Source organism: Melitaea cinxia, chromosome 5 (assembly GCF_905220565.1).
Source record: "Melitaea cinxia chromosome 5, ilMelCinx1.1, whole genome shotgun sequence".
Classification (NCBI taxonomy): Eukaryota; Metazoa; Arthropoda; class Insecta; order Lepidoptera; family Nymphalidae; genus Melitaea; species Melitaea cinxia.
Window position 1 is genome coordinate 5,641,747 of NC_059398.1, and position 22,695 is coordinate 5,664,441.

Here is a 22,695-nt window from a genome sequence, read left to right on the forward strand (position 1 = left end):
TCTTTAGAAACGTCGCATGACTCACCTGTGTGCGATTGTGAACACTTGTAGCACCTTGGCTTTGACCTGCATTGTGTCTTAATGTGGCCAAAACGGCAGCAATTGAGGCACTGAATGGTAGGTAAATTATATGTTTCTACTGGTAAGGATGTGTGGAACGAAAAAACTCTACTTGGGAGGATTTGACCTCTAAAAGTTAAAACCACTGACTGGGTTGGAACCCAAGTGACTGAGCCTTCCTGAATATTTTTGCGATTCAGCCTTCGAGCTTTCATGATTGAACCGCAGCCAGATGGGAGCTCTAATGACTCCACTAATTCTTCCATTGACCAGTCAACCGGAATACCCTTTACAAGACCCATTCGAGTTATATTGTAAGTCGGTACAGTAGCATTGAACTTACACATTGCTAATATAGGGTTTTTTAAAAAATCATTTGCAGCTTGAGCTGAAACAAACTCAACAGAAATTTTGTTTCTGCCTACATTTTTTACGCCGTCTTTTGCAACTGAGCTAATTTTATGAGTGTGTAAAAATTGGCCGAATTTCAAAGCGCGAACAGTAGTTCCTGAGGCTGGGTCTGGGGTTTCACGGGCAACATGGACAATGAAAGGACCTTTGTCGTCATCAGAGTAACTTTTAGGGCCTTCGGAAAAGGATGGATGGGTGTAAAGTGATTGTATTGACGGACTAGCTGTGGATGGATGAACAATAGTTTTTTTGTAAGAGGCATTGCTGGAATGTTCAATAGCGGGGCGTTTTCTTAAATTTTGCTGAGAGGAAGAGGATTCAGAAGTATTTTCAGAGTCAGTAGTACCACCCGTATCTGGCGGGTCAGGAGGACGATCGAGGTCCATTTTAAAATTTAAAATATGCTCTAAAGAACGATACAATTACAACTAAACACTTACCTACAGTAAAAAAAGTTAGTTTAACCACTATTCCCACAATAATCTACTATTTACACTGTAAACAATTAGAAAAAAACACCAAGATGACTAAAGCACATGTGTTAACCACAGCTAACGCAAGCAGAATCCCTTAAAAACCTTATGCTGTTTGACAAAGTATTGACAGAAGATTGGTTATAATACTTTTTTATTAATTATACCAATTCGAATTCAACATAGTCATAGCTAAGATAGGATAACGTCTGTCGGATCCACGGATCAGCTAGTTGGTTATTGTAAAACATAAATGAGTGACGTGATAGAAAAAGAGAGAGAGAATGTTATTGTCTTCGTTGCACAGCACACCCAGTGATCGTCATGCCTCTGGCGGCTGTAAAGTTGTAAACCATTATGTTGACGTACCCCCAACACTCGGTTGCCCGACCTAACTATGAAGTATTTTAATATATAGAACAAATATTGTCTATGATAGAAGATAAATCTATAAATCGCAATCTAATATTTTTTCGGTGTGGTCTCAGTATTTATTTAATACTTACATGTCTTATTAAAATTGATTAGCAAAGAAGTAGCATATAAATTGTTAGAGTTATATAAATTTGAGCAATTGGTGTGGTTTGCCTTAAATCATGGCGACTATATCATTTGCTAAAAGTTTGGTTAACCCAGGTAAAATAATAACTAGTTTTTTTCTGTGTATTATTTTGAGTTATTATTAGTGGACAATGTTTAAATTTAGCATGTTTTAAAGTACAACAAATTATTCATATAATATTTATTAATTTATTGCATTAGCAGTATAGTATAATTATAAGGTTATATTATGTAAAAGTTTTATATTGAGACGATCGGCTTAGTTACCTGTAAATAGTTCATTTATAATCCTGTATAGAACTTCATTTTTAATCTTAATTCGATGTTTAACAGCACTCAAATTAGTATTAAAACAAAGCCAGCCTTCTTACTTACGATGCGTTGGGGTGCCCTCTTTGACTCCTCTGAGTATTATACTGCGAAGAAACTACGCCGAGAAGCAGGTCTTTGAGAGAACTAAACCCCATTGCAATGTAGGTACTATTGGACATGTTGATCATGGAAAAACTACTTTGACAGCTGCAATTACTAAAGGTAAAACGACTTTAGTTAGTAGAAATTATTTATTGAGTGTTAAACTGAAACAATACATATTTAATAACTTCATTTTAGTTCTTGCCGACTTAAACTTAGCCCAGAAGAAGGGCTACTCTGATATTGATAATGCACCAGAAGAGAAAGCTAGGGGTATCACAATTAACGTTGCTCATGTTGAATACCAGACAGAGAAAAGGCATTATGGTCACACTGATTGTCCTGGCCATGCTGATTACATTAAGGTACTTAGTACAATAATTTAAATACCAGTTCTTTACAATACACCAAATTTCCACACAGTTTCTTCAAAACTATTATACTTTAACTATATATATCAAGAGATTTTTTTTTAAATAAAATCAGCATGTGCATCTTGATTTTATATTGTTTGCACTTTTAGAATATGATCACAGGGACAGCACAAATGGACGGAGCCATACTTGTAGTGGCTGCAACAGATGGTGTTATGCCTCAAACAAGGGAACATCTCATCCTTGCTAAGCAAATTGGTATCCAGCATGTTGTGGTTTTCATCAATAAAGTTGATGCTGCTGATCAAGAGATGGTAGAACTTGTAGAAATGGAAATTCGTGAACTTATGACTGAAATGGGCTATGACGGAGACAATATTCCTGTAATTAAGGGTAATGTTCACTTAAAAGTTTGAAATTCTACAGTTTTTTTTAACATAGATATAAAAAATTAATTTTAAAATGTTCACAGGTTCAGCTTTATGTGCTCTAGAAGGGAAAAGTCCAGAAATTGGAACAGATGCCATTGTGAAACTGTTAGAAGAGGTAGATTCGTTTATTCCTACTCCTGTTCGTGAACTGGACAAGCCATTCCTCTTACCAGTGGAGGCTGTCCACTCAATTCCTGGTCGTGGTACTGTAGTCACTGGTCGTTTATATAGAGGTAACTTGTTATAGAGCTTTTTTCTTATATACATACTAGTAGACCCCGCAAACGTTGTTTTTCCATATATGTTATTTAACCCCCACTTATAACTTAGGAGTATGAAAAATAGATGTTGGCCAATTCTTAGATCTACCCGATATACACACAAAATTTCATAAAAATCTGTCCACCCGTTCGGAGGAATATTTCAACTAACATTGTGACATGAGAATTTTATATATAAGATATATCATGATGAAAATAAATAACAAAATAATAATTTATAGGTACATTGAAGAAGGGTACTGAATGTGAAATTGTTGGCCATGGTAAGGTCATGAAGACTACAGTTACTGGAGTAGAAATGTTCCACAAGACTTTGGATGAAGCTCAGGCTGGTGATCAACTTGGTGCCTTAGTGCGTGCAGTTAAAAGGGAACAAATTAAAAGAGGCATGGTAATGGCAAAGCCTGGCACTGTTAAAGCCCATGACTCTTTCGAAGCTGCAGTCTACATTTTAAGTAAGGAAGAGGGAGGTCGTTCAAAACCTTTTACATCATTTATTCAACTTCAGATGTTTTCTATGACATGGGATTGCGCCACTCAGGTTACTATTCCCCAGAAAGAAATGGTTATGCCAGGAGAAGATGCTACGTAAGTATATTAAAGGTTATTTAAAAACAACATACAGCTTGATATAAAGAATACATTGTTTCAATTGAAAATATATCATTACAGTATATAATTTACTATTGTTTATATTTAACATGATTATGGTTGCTTTGTAGGATAGTTAAAAATTTTAGTTTCTCAAGAAATATGTTCATATAGAGCAAATACAATATTCATTTTAAAGTTATTTAATAATTGAAATTTATTACAGATTAAATTTGAGACTCGTGAAGCCTATGGTATGTGAACCTGGACAAAGGTTTACTCTTCGTTTAGGAGACTTGACATTAGGAACAGGTGTCATTACTAAAATAAATGCTAATCTCTCAGAAGAAGAGAGGTTGAAGATTATGGAAGGAAAGAAGGCAAGGGAAAAGGCAGCAGCAGCAGCAGCAGCAAAGAAGTAAAATGATGTATTGTTATATAAGTTATAGACATGTAGTTATATATTGTACGCATTTAAAAATTACATAAATAAATCAAAAAAATATATATATATTTTCAGTTTTATTCCTTTCTTGAATTGTTAGTTATTTTTTACTGGCTAATTGATTAGTTATTTTGAGAATTGACTCCAGTTTAAATAAAAGAAATGTTACATTTTTTTAAGTTTATTCCAAAAGTATCATCACAATTTTAAAGTGAAATATTGTCAGTCCTTATATATCAAACATGGATTGTTCTTGATAAATAAATGATGTAATGGACAAGTTTATCTGAAGTGAAGTATTACAAACAAAACACATTAGTAAATTATGAATTGTTAAAATGTAAAGGTTACAGACCTTAACAAAAAACACTAATTTTTATGCTTTCTGTATACAAAATATAATACTATAGAAAAGATCTTCAACACACAAAACTTAAACAGTTAATTTGCAAATGTTTCAAATAACTTGACAGAATACTTAATATTATGAAATTGTGTTGTATAGATGTTAGTTTCTATGACTTACAATAACATTGAACTAAGAACGTAAGAATTATAACAAGATTATTGAACCTAAAGAGTTTACCTTTACATGCATATTTTGAAGCAGATGATATTATTAAGACTCAATATTGAACAGAACTCGTGAACCAATTGCAACCTAATGGAATGAAATTATTGAAAAACTAATTTCAATGTATGCTTAATTAGCTTTGATCACATTTATAAGAGGGCACTGGAAATTTAATTTTATTTTGCTATATTTACAAGTCTTCATCTTCTTCTGGCAGAGCGGTATCTTGTGCCTCTTTAAGATCCTTTTCAATCTGGTTCTGCCATTGTGGGTCCATCGTAACTTCTGGAGGTACAAGAGCAGGCATAGCAACAAATTCTAGGTTACCATCTCCAATCAGCTTTCTTGCCAACCACAAGAAGGGTTTTTCAAAGTTGTAGTTTGACTTAGCAGAGATATCATAATACTGAAATAAAAGAAAATAAAAACATTATTTCTCTATACACACTACTGTAAATTTTATTACTGTGTACATTTTAATTGTAAATTCACCTGAAGATTCTTTTTTCTGTGGAATACAATTGTTTTCGCTTTTACTTTTCTGTCCTTGATATCGACTTTGTTACCACAAAGCACAATTGGGATACCTTCACACACTCGAACTAAATCTCTATGCCAGTTGGGCACATTTTTGTACGTTACACGAGATGTTACATCGAACATGATGATAGCGCATTGACCTTGAATGTAGTAACCATCACGAAGGCCTCCAAATTTCTCCTGACCAGCAGTATCCCAAACGTTAAATCTGATGGGGCCACGATTTGTGTGGAAAACTAAAGGATGAACTTCGACGCCGAGAGTCGCGACGTATCTTTTCTCGAACTCTCCAGTCAAGTGTCGTTTGACAAATGTGGTTTTGCCGGTACCACCATCTCCGACCAGCACGCATTTGAATGTGGGCATATCATCTGCCATTTTTGGATTTGTTTTTGTAAATCTATTCCTGAAAACAAAGTTTTAAAATTAAAAACTCGCGTCTTTCTTTTGACATGACGCACCATATATAACTACGATACTTTTATTGTTTATGTAACAAGGCATTTTGCAGCATTTTAACAACAATAGTTAATATACATTGTTAGAAATCTAATGGATTGATTGTTAGGCTTGTATTGACAAGTTAAATTTGTTTTAAGTTTTGACCGAAAGGCGCTCAACTGTCCTCACAGGAATTTAGCTCATTGGTACCGAAGTTTAATAGAAAACACTCACAAACTACACACTATAAACATAAAATAAAAACTAAATTAGAAAGTATGTTACACATAGAATTTATTTAATTGATATAAAAACAAAGTTTACCGAGATTATTTAAGAAATTTGAGATTTAATTCCGTGCTCTGAAAAGTCGTTACGGCTCACAATGGCGTCACTTGACTAAACGGAAGAACCGCTTGACACCCACAGGCGCATTGACTGCAATAGTCAAATTAGTTACTCATTGATTTTATTAGACATTTGATACTTTTAACTCTTTGAGAATTAAATTACACTGTTTGTCTTTAAAAAATATGATTAATTTTTAAACAACTTTATTTTTATAATGTAAGAAGTGTTTATATTTGTAAAATTTAGTGATCCAAAAACGATACTCTGAGATACTGCTTTACCGACTCTCCAGTAATGACGTCATATACTTCAGAGTCAGTTACGCCATCTACAACTTTGTAATAATTGTCCTAGTAGACTGATGGATGGAAGTTTCGTTCGTTCGTTGTATCGATTTTTTGAGTGAAGTGAACTAGTGTTCGTGTCCTTTAGTTTAGTGACGTTTGTTAGAAAAATATCTGTGAATGGGATTGTGTAACGAGATAAAACGTTTATTTGGTGTGTGATTTTCTATTAAGGATGACGAAGGACAGGTTAGCGGCGCTTCAAGCGGTAAGCCTCCCCTTTACTCTTCCTAATATAACCAATGGTTATTTAATGACCTCGAATTCACAAAGAAGTTGCTATGTAACTATGCATACTTTGTAGCTTAGTAGTTAACATTTCTACTTCAGTAATTTCCTTGACTGTCATTCTAAAAAGCAGTCCTAAGATTTCGTTTTCTGGTCGCCCCACCCGTGACTTCTTTGCTGAATGATAGTGGTCGTTCTGTCATTGAAGCAAGACAATTTGTTGCGATCCGCAGTGTTCCTTCTAAACGCCTAAATTGGGACCAGTCTACTAAGTATTCCTTACATTGAAATCCATTAAAATATTGTAGGATTCTTCACCCTCAATGATCTCTACAAATAATTATTCTAAGTGTTTAATTAGAAAAAGAAATAATAAAAACTAAGTAATATGTAAGTTAAACTTAGGAAAAAAATACTAATTAATGTATGTAGTTACATTAGGAACAAATATTATTTATGGGGATTAGTCATCAATGTGTAGGTAGACAAAAAAAATATACATTCAAATGATTAAAATACTGGGGTCTAAAACACATCATCATTATTATTAAAATGAGCAAATTTTATATCTACCTACACACTCCATTGATTATGAAGGTATTCCCAAAAAATTAATAATATAATATTATCTAATCTCAAATCAGTAAAAACTAATTAAGTTTAATCATGAAAGATAACAAGATCTAGCTTTCAAAAACAAAATCTTTTTTTTTTTTTTTTTTAATTGATCATTACTAAAATAACTTGCTGACTTAGACTAATAAAACTTATACTAAAAAAAATATTTCTTTTATAAAACAAGTCAAATTCTAAGTGATACACTGAGACCTCATAATATTTTTTATTTCATTGGCAACAATTTTATTACATGAAAAGTTATATCAATACTATTAAAAAAAAACAAATGTATGGAACTATTGTCCATATTCTTGAAAATTTTAATTAAAAATACAAAAAAAATAAAAAAAATTGTTGTTTGATAATATTCAGTTAAATGTTAAAGCTTTGTTAAATATTACGTCTCCTATCTAATGATACAATTTTATTTTTCTTATATTACATTTACTAATTTTAATTGTTTAAACAAAACACTAAAACTGTTGGTAGCACCCCATAAATACCGCACTATTATTGCTATTCTTCAAATACAAGTTATTACACAGTCAAAAAAAGATGTATTTAAAGTAAAATAAGATTTAACTACTAAAATCATACAAACAATTATTTATGAGGTAGGTTTGATTAAAGGTATATTTTAAATACATTTTCAATATTTTTGCTCTAGATTAAAATATATAAATAACTTCTTTTAACAGCCGTGAGAAATAAAATTGGACTTAACAATGCATATGTTAACTTCTGCAACTTTTATGATAACAAATTAAAATAAACTGGTCCTTTGTAGATAATTTAAATGTCTTGTCTATGTACTGTTCAGTTGTCTGTGTTGTTACTTAAAATTATTACAATAAAAAGCTATCACTATCTTACATTACATTGTAGTTTGAAAATGTGTTTATGAATAACAAAAAATTGTTATAAAGTTGTGTTATTTTTAATTAATTATTTTTTAAGGTCCTGTTTCTCTAGTTGCTGATAGAGCAATTAGAAATAATTATGACATTATCAAACAGATAACAATTTATGATATATATATTTCTTTCAATATCGAAATCGACATTAACTGTCGGATATTTTATATATATATATTACTAACTGTGTTTTGCGATTTTGTCCGCGTAAGTTGTAAGTTCCGATTCCGTGGAAATACCTGAAATAGCCTTATTGCTATTTTGGACTTCCAGCTACCTCTGTACCAAGTTTCATTGCCATTGGTTCAGAAGTTTTTTTTTGTGTAACATAGTCCACCCATCCATCCCCACAAATTCGCATATATAATATTAGTATTAGATTATCAGTATGGAGCTAATTAGTATAGTTTTATTTTCAATAAATACACACACATATACGTCATTTTAATGATATCAAACTTTCGACTAACATTTCTATAATTTTATCTCGTGAAATCGTATTTTTATTACACTGATGAATACATAACACTTCAACATATAAAACTTTGTATTTTTCACTTATAAGAAACAGATTTTAGAAACTATTTTGTCTTACTCTATTAGTCTAATAAAATTTCGAATAAGAAATAGACTAAATAGATCATTAAACGTATTAAAGTGAAATTGTATGTAATTACGAATAAAAAAAAAATAAGATTGCACAGAAATATCAAGCATTTGGTTGGTCGAGTTTTATTTTCGAATGCTGGATGATGATACACTTATCAGTTGACGACGTATCCGGTGCGTGGCCTTCGTTATAAGTTGAATCATAAACATCCGTCATAATATCGTCACTATGAGGGTACTCAATATTCATATAGGAAAAGAAAATATTTGTAATGTAGCAGAGGTAATCATTTATTGTGTGGTCCATTGTTGTAATCATCAAAATTAAATAATCAAAGATTACGATTCCTATTTGAACGTAGCAAATCATCTGATACGAAAACGGGAATACCGATTATAGTCAAACGTTTTAATAAAGTTTAAGCGAATGAGATACCACACTTGAAATCTCATTATACATACATAATTCATATGAAACCCGAAATATAAACGTTTTAAGCTGAACTGATTAAAATTTACGTCAACCTTATCCAATTTAATAGCAATTACGGTTACGGCTCAGAGGAAAACTTTCTTTATTTTTCTTGACTTTTAGACACATTAATTATTTAAGCCACACGGTTTTACCCGCGTATTTTTAGTCCTTTTCGAAGTTTGAGATAAGAAAAGCCCGTTCTTATGTGTGTTTTCAACTATTTACATAATATCAGTTTTCAAAGCAAACAGTTCAGAGGCTTTAGCTTAAAAGAGTAACGTAACACCTATATAATCTTACAAACTTTCCCGTTCATGATAAATATACGAATAGCTAAAATTCAATTAGTTCAGATTACATACCCACACACAGATACTGATGCCTGACTTTTATTAGTATAAAATACGTTTTGAAATAAATACCTCTAAGATTTTTCTAAGAGTCGTTTAAATGTTTTCTACAACTTATTTTTATTTCTCATTTATTAAAATGACCCGAAAAGCAGGTCATGTCGCTGGTTTTGTATCGACTAAAACCGAGTTATAGCACGGTTCCGTATTAGGGTCGGCGAGAGAGAAGAAGGGAAAAGACTGAATAGATCCATTGTCAGCGCGACCTCAACGTCATGTACTTGCATCAGCTGATTCACGTCTTGCGTAGTATCTATTTTTAACTGTTGTCTCGCATCGTGTCTGAACTAATAACGGCTTATTTTGTTTATTATTCATTTATTGCCTCACAAATTTTAGCTACCGTTTTTAAATAAAACTCAATTCACGGTTCAATTTTGTCTTCAACGTTTTAAATGTTTATTTGCATAAGAAATTAAGCAGAAAGCTGACTGTTGCATATATTTTTTCATGTTATATTTTTATAATTAATGGTTAGAATTATAGTACAGTAAAAAAGTGTTGACCTATAATAGACAATATTTATTACTGTGTGTCAAGGTCGTTTCCATATTTCTAAACAGCAATGCCGTTATTTTTGCATTATTTATTATAAACGAGTTTCTTAATCAACACATGTAAGCGTATAAACAACTTCCCGTAATTTGATGAATAAATATGAATCGACACTATCTTTATTAATACATAAATTCAGTAGGTAAGTTTGAAAACAAGTCGCTTCATTATTTCAAAATTCCATTTAGGTACGAAAACATTTGAAGAAGATCGTTGGCATTTTTTAAATATTGAGAAATTTTGTTTACAGAATCTACATTATATTAGATTTGGTTTGAAATAAATTAAATTGGGACCAATATTCATTAGAAGAAATCTGAAACATTTTGGGTTATAAAATTTAATTTAGGGATGACCAATTTTGATAATTATTTCCTGTAGTGTGAATACCATGATGATCTTGAAATAACTGCTTATCAAGAAATATAGTTGTTTTACATGTTAACGTCTAATAGTGCAAGGGCATAGTAGTTATTGCCTATTAATATTGTTACGAGAGTAAACAGTAAAATGTATCGGAAGAATGACGTGCTGTCTTGGAGAGCCAGTTAAAAAAACAAGAGTACTGACTTATGAAGAAGTAACAATACAGCTGAAATCATTACAGCCTATACAGTCCACTGCTGGACATAGGCCTCCACAAGTTTACGCCAAAAATAACGTGAACTCATGTGTTTTGCCCATAGTCACCACGCTGGGCAGGCGGGTTGGTGACCGCAGTACTGGCTTTGTCGCACCGAAGACGCTGCTGCCCGTCTTCGGCCTGTGTATTTCAAAGCCAGCAGTTGGATGGTTATCCCGCCATCGGTCGGCTTCTTAAGTTCCAAGGTGGTTGTGGAACCTTGTTATCCCTTAGTCGCCTCTTACGACACCCACGGGAAGAGAGGGGGTGGCTAAATTCTTTAGTGCCGTAGCCACACAGCACCAACAATACAGCTGAAAACCGCTTGGGAATTAAAATTCATGAAATGAATTCATTTCCAGGAGATGCCACTTAGGATTGGTTTTCGTGATTAAATTTGCAATATTCTCTACAGCGTTACAAATGCTTAAAAGTTAATTTTTATGTTATTGATGTACACTGTTGGAAATATATTTATTTCAAAAGTAAAATTCAATACAATTCAAAGATATATCATTTTAACGAGATACTATTATCTTTTTAAATTTGGACATTTCATACAATAGGGTACTTTCGGTAGTGAAAAATAAATTACAAAATTTGATAAAAATTTCAATTTATGTAGAAATACACTTATATATTCTGCTTTGGAATCATAAAAGCACATTATTGTTTTATTATATAAAAAATTAAAAGTCGTATATTTTAACATATATATAACGTGACCTAAAACACGACCCGCCATGGTATGACGTCATACGGGCAAAAACAAAATTCTGTCAGTGCTGTAAACAGCTAGGTACATAATTATCTATCAACTTTAACTTCAAGGAGTAATAGTTGTGCTCTTTCGTTAGCGCATTTCATTTGAAGCTATTTATTTATTAAAATGCAAAAAGGTTTTATAAAAGCAGATAGTACGAATCTGCCAGAAATTGATTCCAATGATGGTTGCAAAGTTTTTTGCATGTACCCCAGACTTCTGTTCTGTCGAATTTCGGAATGTTAAAACATCTTTGTTAGTATTACTTGTTATATTATGCTGTTTTTTTATGTGAGTGCTAGGTATACCTAATTTGAAAAATAATGTTAGAAAGTGTTAGGTTATGTTTTATTCTTTATGTTACTGCAAAATTAAGTTTACAAACTTAATAGTTTTTTTAATGCTATTATTTATACAGCTAGACACTACACAAGAACGATAGCTATTGTAATTCATTATTTTACACAAAAACATGAAATATTTGTAGCTGTTAACGCTGAACTACAAAGAGTATATGTATAAGGTATTAAATTTTTGACGTATTGAACGAGTACGTCATACACGACTTTTGTTATCAACGATATTACGTCACCAAAATGGCTGATAGCGTTTTCGCGGAAATAAAAAAGGTTTAAAATCTAATTTAATTTTATGGCATAAAAGCGTGTTTATTTCGCTGAATTATAGTTTTTTTGTGGCTTTTTAGTGTAAAATCAACATTTTGAAATACTTTTTCAAACATGGTGGAATACCCTATGATGACGGGTGGTTATAAATGAATTCAAAGCATGCACCATGTAATAACTAAATTTTTGGCTGAATTAAATAGTGCGTTTGAACGTTAGTTGTGACTACATTAGCATGAAACCCCTGTGCAATGGCCAAGTTACCACAACATTTGTGTTAATGTTTCTGGCAGACTTCCAAATCAAGCCTCACTGTTCCCTCGAGGCCATCGGTTTAGTTTCTATATAAAATGATTCGCGTGAACGTTAACAAAGGACATTTATTCTTAATCAATAAACCCAGGTGACATTTTATCAAACAAAAATAGTTATATTTTGCCACAAAAGGAAATAAAATTAATTCTCACACTCAAAGTAGATAATTATGTCAGATAATTCGTACCGTCGTATTTTATATAATTGTTTACAAGTTCAAATTATAATTTCTTCGCAATGAATGTAAAGTATTCTAAGAAAGCAGGAGTCACTTAGACTAAGCGAAATGAAAAAAATGTATGAACCTATTGTGTTACGTTTTCATAAAAAAATTCTGTTTTTAAAAGTATAAGAAAGATAGAGAGTTATTGACATAGAAATTTTTTTCATTATTATTTAAATAAGTTTTCATATCTGCATATCGTTGTATAAACTGTATAGTTTCTAGAGTTCCGCACGTAAAAGTTGCTAACGACCCCATTACATAGGCCGTTGTCATATATCATGGGCCTTTGGAGAACCGTAGTTGGTAGATACTTCAAAATTTCACAGAATATAAAGTCCTAATAATACATGACGATAAATATAAAATTTAAATGAACTTGTGATCTGAAATACTAGAATCATGTTTATTTCGTGTTTTTATTATAATTTGATTCTTGTAAAATATGGGATGTAATATTGTGTGTATTATGTAACAGGGTTGACTCCACGTTTGTAAACCCTACTTGCCCTTGACCAGTTATATTTCATCTATTACTAACCTTTATCAAACAATTAACCCCTTTTAAGGAGAATGACCCAAATTACTCTCATATCGTTCTCTCATTTCTTATGACGTTTCCAGTACTGAAAATGTAACCTATACGAGTCTTAGCCCGGATCTTATATGACTTACGTTGACACTCGACGTTATATAAAAATTTTTTTGTAAACCTATGTATATCATTATGTCTAGACATGTTTTTAGAACTGAATGAGTTATAAATATATATATAATAATTAAAAGAAAAACTGTATGTATGTGTATGTGTGTATGTGTTTATATGGACCCCACACAAGAAACGGGCTTTTTCCGCGGTTTAGCTCAATCTAAAGATGTACGAGTATGATGTGAAAAAAGTTTACACTGCTACTGAATCCGTATTTATCTTTGATCCTCTTAGATCCGACTTGCACTTGATCTGTTTTTACTCGACTTCAAAAAAAGGAGGAGGTTTTACAATTCGACCGTATGTATATATATACAGGATCTGATGATGGAATCCCAGAGAAATTGAGGGAAAGTCTTGAAAATCCCCATAACTTTTTACTGGGTGTACCGATTTTGATGGTTTTTATTTTATATATATTTTATTTGATTATTTTTTAATTTAATCGAAAGCTGATGTTTATCATGTGGCCACATTTAAATTTCATCGAGATCTGATTACAACTTTTGGAGTAATCTTTGATAATGCGTATTTACCTGACTATTTTTTCGTCGACCTACGTTGTATTACTTGTCGATGTAGATTTTTTTTTTTAAATAAAATCGTTTCGTTTTTTTTTATAATTTATCTGTTTTTGTGACCCAATTTCAATGATAAATTTTATTTTGCATTTTAGTTACCGATAGCAATAGAAATAGATAGAACGTAAAAAAAAATCTTTTAGGACCTTTTTTTAACCCAACTAATAATTAACAACGTTGGTTTAACAAGTGGCGTAGCGGTGGGGGAGTACCGGGGGGCATGGACCCGGGCGGCACACGAAGGGGGGCGGCGAAATCACCACGATTTTTTTCATTTGACAAAGAAACTAACACAAAACGCGTTCGCAATGTAATACACATAAAAAATCTGTAGAATTAAGAACTCCCTCCATTATTAAGTCGGTTAATGAACATAATGAACATTGCGCTTGCAATGAGTGTGTTAATTAATTAATTCGCTATTAGGGCGGTAAACTTTCGTTAGGCTCGGACGGCAAAAAAACCACATTGGGTTACCGCTGGGTTTAACGAAAGATGTATCTGATAAATAAAATGGAGTTTGAAGGTATAACAGAAAAATACATTAAAATGTCATATAGGTATTTTTTTGTTGACCGTAAAGTTACATGTTCGACAACGATCCAAAACTATCACCGACCAATAAAGTTAATTATTATTAACGCGTTGTTAATCAATCTCTAATGCAAATCATCTAACTTTTTATAAGTTCTCTTTTATTAATGTTGTTTCCAATACTTGGAGATTGCAACTCTATTTTATATCGATATTACTATACGACGGAAATGTTCTGAGCCTACCTATGTGAATACAAATCCGTAGGACGTGATATATGTTGTACGCGTATATCAGACTCCACGACATAAGTTTGTGTTTCCGGCAAGTTCCATTTTCAGAATAACACACTGTTTTAACGATACTTAAATATTAGCTTTACGTTCGTTTGTGGAATTCTGTACGGTTCTCATAAATTCTGTACGGTTTTATTAAAACCGGGATTCAAGCGTGATTTTTATATATAGATATGTATGTATGTATGTACAGTGTATTTTAACAAAGTTATAATACTTATATAATAATAAATAACGTGTATGACAAACATTCTAAGTAGATAAATATTATGTCTGAGATTTAACTAGTAATTTTATATGGGTCTACTAGCATTTTTATGGATGCGTCAGTAAGTAGTAATATACTTCTTATTATACAAAATTACATAAAAATGCTAATTTTAAAACAAATTAAGGAAGACTAAAGTATATATTATTTGAAAACAATTGTAACTTTTAATGTTTTTATCATTAACGATCTTCTCATCTTGATTCAATGTTGAGTGAACGTGGGAATTTCTACAATGCAGACGTTTACTTTAACGTACTCCCACATTTTGTGCAAAAACATATCGGACGATTAAAATTTGTAACGTTAGCATATAAAATGCGTATAAACAATTAAATAAGCGATACATAAACAATACTATTACGTAATAAGGAAACTAGTATGTACGTATTTACAAAATTATTTGTTATTGGTTTGGTTAGACAGCATTTTAGTATATTTTTGTGGTCGTATCTAATTTTGTTTGGTTTCATGTGGAATTGTAGGTTATATTTATAGTTTTATTAAAAACAATAATATCAAAAAGCCTAGTCTGCTTACACGGAAACCTTGCAACTATAGTTTTATACATTGTCTTTTTTATTATACATACTAAAAATATATAAAATGCAAATTTCATATTTCTAGTGATAATAGTACAAAATCCGATTTCATTTACAAAAATTTATCTAAAAACAAGGTTATCGCTCTGTGTCCTGTGAAATATGTACCGTATTGAGAGGATACGCTGCCCTCGTCATTTATTGCCGGTGATAAACAGACGTTGACTCCGTATAAAATAGCCCTGCCTAAATCGGTTTTACGGAATAAATTATTTTGAAACGTCCAATTTTTTGTGGACACAAAGAGGATATAAAATATTCTCAGACTAAATCACCGCCTGTTTATGTTATTCTGTTTTATATCCCTGTTTTATATTTATGTACAATAAAGTGTAACTAGTTAAACAAAAATGATTAGGCCATGATTATAAATTCGAAAATATTGATGAATAAACAAAACATACACAACTAAAACTAGTGGGAACAGATAAAATTTAGGAAAATATCCTTTATAAACTAGGGCCAGTGTTACTTAGGCCATTAATAGTTTTCGGACAAAAATGTAACATTTTGATAGTGCTCAATTTTCATGATTACAAAATAATTGAACCCTATTAACATTAAATGTAAATTAAAAGTTAAATCGAATTAAATCTTAACGCTGATTTAATTACGTCGAAAACAAACGCATCGAATAGAAACTCGTTAACCTCAATACCCCCGCGAGACAGTGCCATTATTAAACAAACGTCCAGTACTGTGCAAATTCAGTTCTACGGAATACAAATGTGCAAATACGGTGTGAACATGTAGTATAATATAGACAGCCTGAAGCGAACCCGTTTAGGAGTCTCAAGGTGGGTGGGGGCGTGAAGTGAATTACGTAAGGGTTTGACGCAGAGCGTGGTCGGTTTCTGTTGCCTTCGATACAACTTGTTCACATTTTCGCTTGTTTTACAGCTTACGACTAGGGTGGCTATCGAAGTTCGAGGTCTAAAAATTTATAACGATCCTGATGAAACGCGACAGTTTTATAATAACAAAGTTAAATCAATCTTTTCAAGTTTTGTTGAAATTTTTTGTTTATTTATTTTGAGATAAACTTAAAAATTACCGGACGGATTTTTAAATTTCTGTCCCCATAGCAATGCTACCGTTTTTACTGGGTGACTAAGCTTGCAGACAGAGCTTGCAGGCAAGCTAATTTTACAGGCAGAAAACGGCATAGCTAAATATATGGATTAACGATGATTCACATTACACCGTGCCCGGTTCGAGCCCAAGCCGTGTCATTTCCTCCTAACTATTTGTCATATTAGGCCTATAATATTATGATTCAAACTGATTTCTAAAATCTTCTACATCTTTACATACTCGTCAGTACGGTTGTAAATTAATTGTGTTGTAAAAGAATGAGAAGATCAGCAACGTAGGTATTCGGAAAAATGCTCAGTTTAATACGCATTATTAGAGGTAGCTTACAAAATACTCTTCATACCTCGATCAAATTTAAATAGGACTACACCTTGAAAACCTCTTTCTTTTTTGAAGTCGGTTAAAAAAACAGTGAAATTTATTCCGAAAAATCAAGGTCATTTTGTGAACATTTTATTTCTTAGAAGTACTTCATTTGATACCATTGCATAGATACCTTAAATAACACTCACGGCGATGTGGTTTAGAGGCTGTAAAGTCGTACGACATCAGTGTCCAGGTCGGCCCTTGTCGGCTTTACGATTCTACCCAATTCGTGACAAGCATACCTAATACTAGGGTTTTATTGTTCGCTTATTCCAGAAACAAATTAACTCTTAAATTATTCATTCGTCGACTGCTAATTACTATCTTGAATTTATTTTATTTATTTATTTCCTTTGTCATTTCTGAGTTGGTAAATTAGATTGAGTGTAATATTGGCTTGTCATATCACTCACAGTCACAGTGAGTGCGAAGGGAAATAATAATAGTATCGAAAGTTGACCTATACATAGGCAATATTGTTGTTTTATACCCAGGAAATTTAATTACAAAACAGGAAATTGTGTACACGTCAAAAATAGTGTCGACTAACTTATATTTAGAACACATCAGTAAAAGGAAACGATTTGCTATTAGATATTCGATATATCGCAAGAAATCAAGAAACGTACTATTTTTCTTGAATTGGGTTTCATTTTATGTAAATTTTAACGTTACTCGAATTATTTACCTTTTATTATTAGAGCAAAAAAGGGAAAATGAAGACAGTTTTTGATGCTTGGTGTTGTTTGATGTTTTGTATAATTTAATACCATCACTTAACACCACTTAATATCAATTTCAAATTTCACAAGTGTGTTATGTTATCAGAAAGTTTTATCTTTATGCTTTACGATATAATACTTATAATATTAAGCAATTAGCTAGTTTAGAAAACCATTAAATGGTATTTCGATTCGTTTAGTAATATCAATTAAGAAATACGTAATAAAAGTGTTTTTAATAAAACGTTACATATATTTTGTGTAATCAAGTGTAAGAAGTATTTTCAATTTCAATTTCGTCACAACAATTACCTTCTAAAGTTGAACATGTAAGCCTTTAAGAACACGGTTTTGTACTTTTAGCTTTTTAACGTTTAACTCACGAGAGGAATAATTTTCCTGTATTTTTTGAATGACGCGATATATTTTAATTTCATATATTTATTAGTGTACTACTCAAGAATCTTTTTCAAAATAAAAAATAAGTATATGTGTCAGCTCCGACTCGCAACTTAAGTATACTGTTTAAAAATGATTAATTTTTAATTTGAAGTTTTTGGAAATAGTGTCATCATAACGAGGCGGAGAAAGAGTTGTCGTTAGATCCGATACTTTACTTGATGACACTTCTGCGTAATTATGTGTCGGATTTGAAGACCAGCCTCCAACTGACCCAGTTTCACGTAATCCCATTAAGTCTGGGGTTTATTCTATACCATACTATTTTCTATTTCATTAATTCGTCTATTCTTCGAGACTTGTTAGTTTAATGATATCAGGTTAAGCGATCCTATTCTTGTAGTAACTCAATTAAATTAAGGACGTTTTTTACAGAATTTTACATGTACATCTTTAGGACTTATTGTGTAAAACTAATCCCGTCATCTGTAAGTTCTGATTAAGAGCGATTACGTGAAGGTGCCGTAAGGGGTACGTAAGGGTTGTTTGGTATCCTCTTAAATTTTCTATTTTATTGCATAATTTTATTTTAAACAGAAGTTATATTGATTGTGAAAAAATGAGATTATTGATCAGAATACGGATAACTTGGCAGCTTTCTAACTAATAATGGTGTTGTAATATAAACGAAGGTCGAACTGTTCCTATCGATTTCTCGTGTACACTCATTATAGTTAAGAATAAAATGGCTATTTTAGATTTTGCAATATAAATTCGAAACGTGTAGTCTGCCTTATTACAGTTCTTTGATATAACACAGTCTTACTTACTGACTAGCCGTACCCGCAAGTTCGTTTGCGTGGGAGATTCTATCTGGACACTCATTATTTTTGTAACGGCGTGATCCTGAATCCGTGGGAATTATGAATAAAATTTTTGGATAATAAAGATTATGTTGCCATGTGACATCCTTTATCTTATTTTGGCTGTTCCAACAATTTTTTTTAAAAATCATTTGTTTGTTTTAATATCGTGTAAATTTATATATATATATATACTTATATATTGCTCTTGAAAAACAATTATTTTGAAATCACAGACATCTATTATTTGACCGACTTCAAAAAAAGGAGGAGATTACTCAATTCGATCGTATATATATTTTAATGTATGTTCGGGGATAACTCCGTCGTTTATGAACAAATTTTGAAAAAAAAATTTTTTTTTTTTGGAAATGTCATATCCCTAGTTTGGTACCATGATAAGGAAACCAGGACCTGATGATGAGATCCCAGAGAAATCGACGGCAACTCTCGAAAATCCGCATAACTTTTTAATGGGTGTGGGAGTACCAATTTTGATGATTTTTAAATTAATCGAAAGCCGATGTTTATCATGTTTTGGAGTAATCTTGGATAATTCACTTTTGGAGTAATCTTGGATAATGCGTATTTACTTGATTATTTTTTCGTCTACCTATGTTGTATTACTTGTTGATATAATTGAAGTCGGTTTTTCTTCGTTTGCCTGCAAACACAATTATTTATTTATATGTATAGATATTATAATCCTTTTTTTTTTGAAGTATATGTATAGATATTATCATCCTTTTTTTTTTGAAGTCGGTTAATAAATGAAATTAATCACAATAAGTAAAAAGTATATAGCTTTTTAATACAAATATTTTATTTCATTTTATTATAGTAGACACAAAATAAAATTCTCAGGCTCACTTATTTTTCAACTAACCCAGTGTTACTAATAAACATTATATATAGTACCTGCTTATAAACATTATATATAGAGCAACCGAGCTTAGCTCGGTAATTTTAGTAAATCGTGTTTTTTTGAAATTATATTTAAATACGAATTAAATATTAATAAAATATAAATATCTTATATTATAAAAAATATGAACTGGTTATTTAAATAAAAAATCATGAGTGCAATTAGAAAAAAAAAGGAAAAAATAATCGATCTGGGGACATAGGGTTTGAACCGTGGTCTTCTCCGTCGCTTCCGACCGGCCGATTTCCCACCTGAGCTATTAAAAGTTTATTAACAAATGCGAAATTTACCTCCCTATTCTAACGATAATTAGCAATTTTTTCATTGTCAAAAAACGGGTATAAAACGACATTTTCTAAATATGAATCCTAGCTAGATGAATTTATTGCCCCCGAATCTCTTATATAATAAATTTCATGAAAATCGTTGGAGCCGTTTCCGATATTCAGATTATATGTTACAAGAACTGCTCGTTTAAAGATATTAGATAAAAAAAACATCAATGTTCTAGAAATATTTTTTTATTGTTTTGTATTATACACACTTCAACCTATCGCAGTCCACTGCTGGACATAGGCCTCCCCAAGTTTTGTATCAAGGTTTGTTGAATCAACTTCGTATAAAGTTTGTTTGTTTGTTTTGTTTTTTTTTGTTTTTTTTTTTAAATAAATAAATAAATAAACAAAATAATAAATAAATAATAAATAATGTAAAGTTCCTTTTACATTTGTTATAATGTCGTTTATATTTTAAATCTTGATTCGTAATGTTCATTAGTGAAAATGTTTATGAATTGGATAACTCAATCTATTTATTGTACGCAGATTACGTCGAGTCGTCACTTTGTTTACTCCGCTTAATTGGGATAAATGTATGCTTTAACAACTAATTCCGGTCTCCGGGAATTACGATCGCAATTCAGCGCTTGTCGCTTATTTCGTTTGGCTAATTTAATTTCTACGTTTATTTAAATATGGAAATTATTTGACGTAAGCGCGAAGTAAAAATAAAATTGAATTAGTTGCGTTACTTCGACCTTACAGAAGACCACAACTAAATAATACTGTTTTCAAGCAGTATTGTGTTCCTGTTGGTGAGTAAGGTGACCAGAGCTCCTGGGTGAGGATTGGGGATTGGGTCGGCAACGCGCTTTCGATGCTTCTGGTATTGTAGGCGTCAAGCTATGGTAATCTCTTACCATCAGGTGAGCTGTACGCTTGTTTGCCGACCTCATCATATTCGTTAATTAAATTAATATGCAAAGTATTTTGTAGCTCCCTCTCCTACATGGGGAAAGAGGCCTATACCCAGCAGTGGAATATCACAAACTGAAGCGTAGCATTATTTATACTAATACCTATAATTAAGCAAAAGTGTGTTTGAACGCACACTAAATTAGGGTTCTTAACAGTATTTTTTTAAATTATTTTTTTCATTAGAGACGTTCCTATGTTACGGTCAACGTGAGTGAAACTGCTTAGTCTGTCTAGTGATAAAAAGCTAAATATTTTAATTTTTTTTTATCCAGAGTGCAGTGCAGATTGATGCTTTATTCTTGTTATTCGATTAGCGTGTTTGTGAAGAAAGCTGAAATATATAAGCTGAATTTTTTATTATTATCACCATAAAACATCATTACTCAATATGGAATCTTTAAACAAAAATAAGAAATAATCCAATGAGAAATAAAGACGAATAAAGAAAATGCTTTGAATAAATATACCAATATATTATGCTATTATTATATTTACACTAAATCTCAGTCTACAGTCTGTAGACACACGAATGATGCTATTTACTATCTACGTAAAAATGTAACATATATGAAAATACTATAATATAAAGACTAAATCCTTCTAGCGGGCATAACATGAGCAGTTATTTTAGCAGCGCTTTTTAGCTTGATCTACATTTACAACTCTAAATAAAGTATACTTACTTTAGTCCGTCTGTATTAACTTTAAGTTAAATCTGTAGCAGTTAAGAGGAAAGGGTACCGGGACTTTCTCCATACAAACGTAGTCGACTGTTTTCTCCCTGGATAATGACACTAGATCAAATATTTTTGTGACATAGAACTCTTTGCTGCCATGAACATGCCCCTATGTTTTGATTTTTTTCATATTCTTATTATCATAGGAATTAGGAGACTTCAAAAACTCGAAATATTGCATAATTTTTTGTACATTTTCAGACACTCATTAAAAAAAATATATGCATATTTTCAAAAAAATGAAAACATAGGGGCATAGCCGAAGTCTTCTTTTATTTTCTAAAAAAAATTTTTAAAAAAAATTGCCATGTTTTGAGGAGAAAACAGTCGACTACGAAACACTGTTTTGGTCAAAAATTATATACCTAAAACGGTCTGAGCTGCAGTTGTCCCTTTCTTGCTTTTTGGGGGATAGGTCTGGGGGAGGGAAGGGTCAAAGCAATACGTATATACGCCAGCGAAGTGATGCCTCATAGTCGACAATTATATCGATACACTAGTGATGTAATTTTTAGTCGATATTTTCTCTTTTTCTTTTCATAACTACAATAAAACCGTATTTGTATATGCGGTTTTTATTGTAACACTGCAAACCTGGGCTAACGAAGGGTTTCGCTAACAAATAACAATGATAATTATGGTAAATAACTGTGTTGTTTGTTTTTAGTATCAAATTAAAGGGCTCAATACAAG

General features: G+C 31.7%; 3 protein-coding genes across 3 annotated transcripts in view; 2 read left to right on the plus strand and 1 right to left on the minus strand.

Moving 5' to 3' along the window:
* Positions 1–1,497: 1,497 nt before the first annotated feature.
* Positions 1,498–4,033, plus strand: LOC123653455 (elongation factor Tu-like). Its single transcript, XM_045589451.1, has 7 exons — positions 1,498–1,580; positions 1,839–2,039; positions 2,118–2,284; positions 2,443–2,686; positions 2,766–2,957; positions 3,227–3,593; positions 3,823–4,033. Exons 1-7 carry the CDS (start codon positions 1,541–1,543, stop codon positions 4,016–4,018), a joined length of 1,407 nt encoding a protein of 468 aa, XP_045445407.1. The 5' UTR covers positions 1,498–1,540; the 3' UTR covers positions 4,019–4,033.
* Positions 4,034–4,086: 53 nt separating this feature from the next.
* On the minus strand, positions 4,087–6,017 carry LOC123653456 (GTP-binding nuclear protein Ran). The gene is made up of 3 exons (XM_045589452.1): positions 5,921–6,017; positions 5,108–5,561; positions 4,087–5,021 (listed from the first exon to the last, which is right to left on the minus strand). The coding sequence occupies exons 2-3, from the start codon at positions 5,531–5,533 to the stop codon at positions 4,806–4,808; spliced, it is 642 nt and encodes a 213-aa protein (XP_045445408.1). The 5' UTR covers positions 5,534–5,561; positions 5,921–6,017; the 3' UTR covers positions 4,087–4,805.
* A 253-nt stretch (positions 6,018–6,270) lies between these two features.
* Positions 6,271–22,695, plus strand: part of LOC123653458 (syntaxin-1A) — a 63,882-nt gene continuing 47,457 nt past the window's right edge. The window contains exon 1 of the mRNA XM_045589453.1: positions 6,271–6,499. Within this exon, the coding sequence (XP_045445409.1) occupies positions 6,467–6,499 (33 nt within the window). The 5' untranslated portion in view covers positions 6,271–6,466. The remainder of the gene's footprint in view (positions 6,500–22,695) is intronic.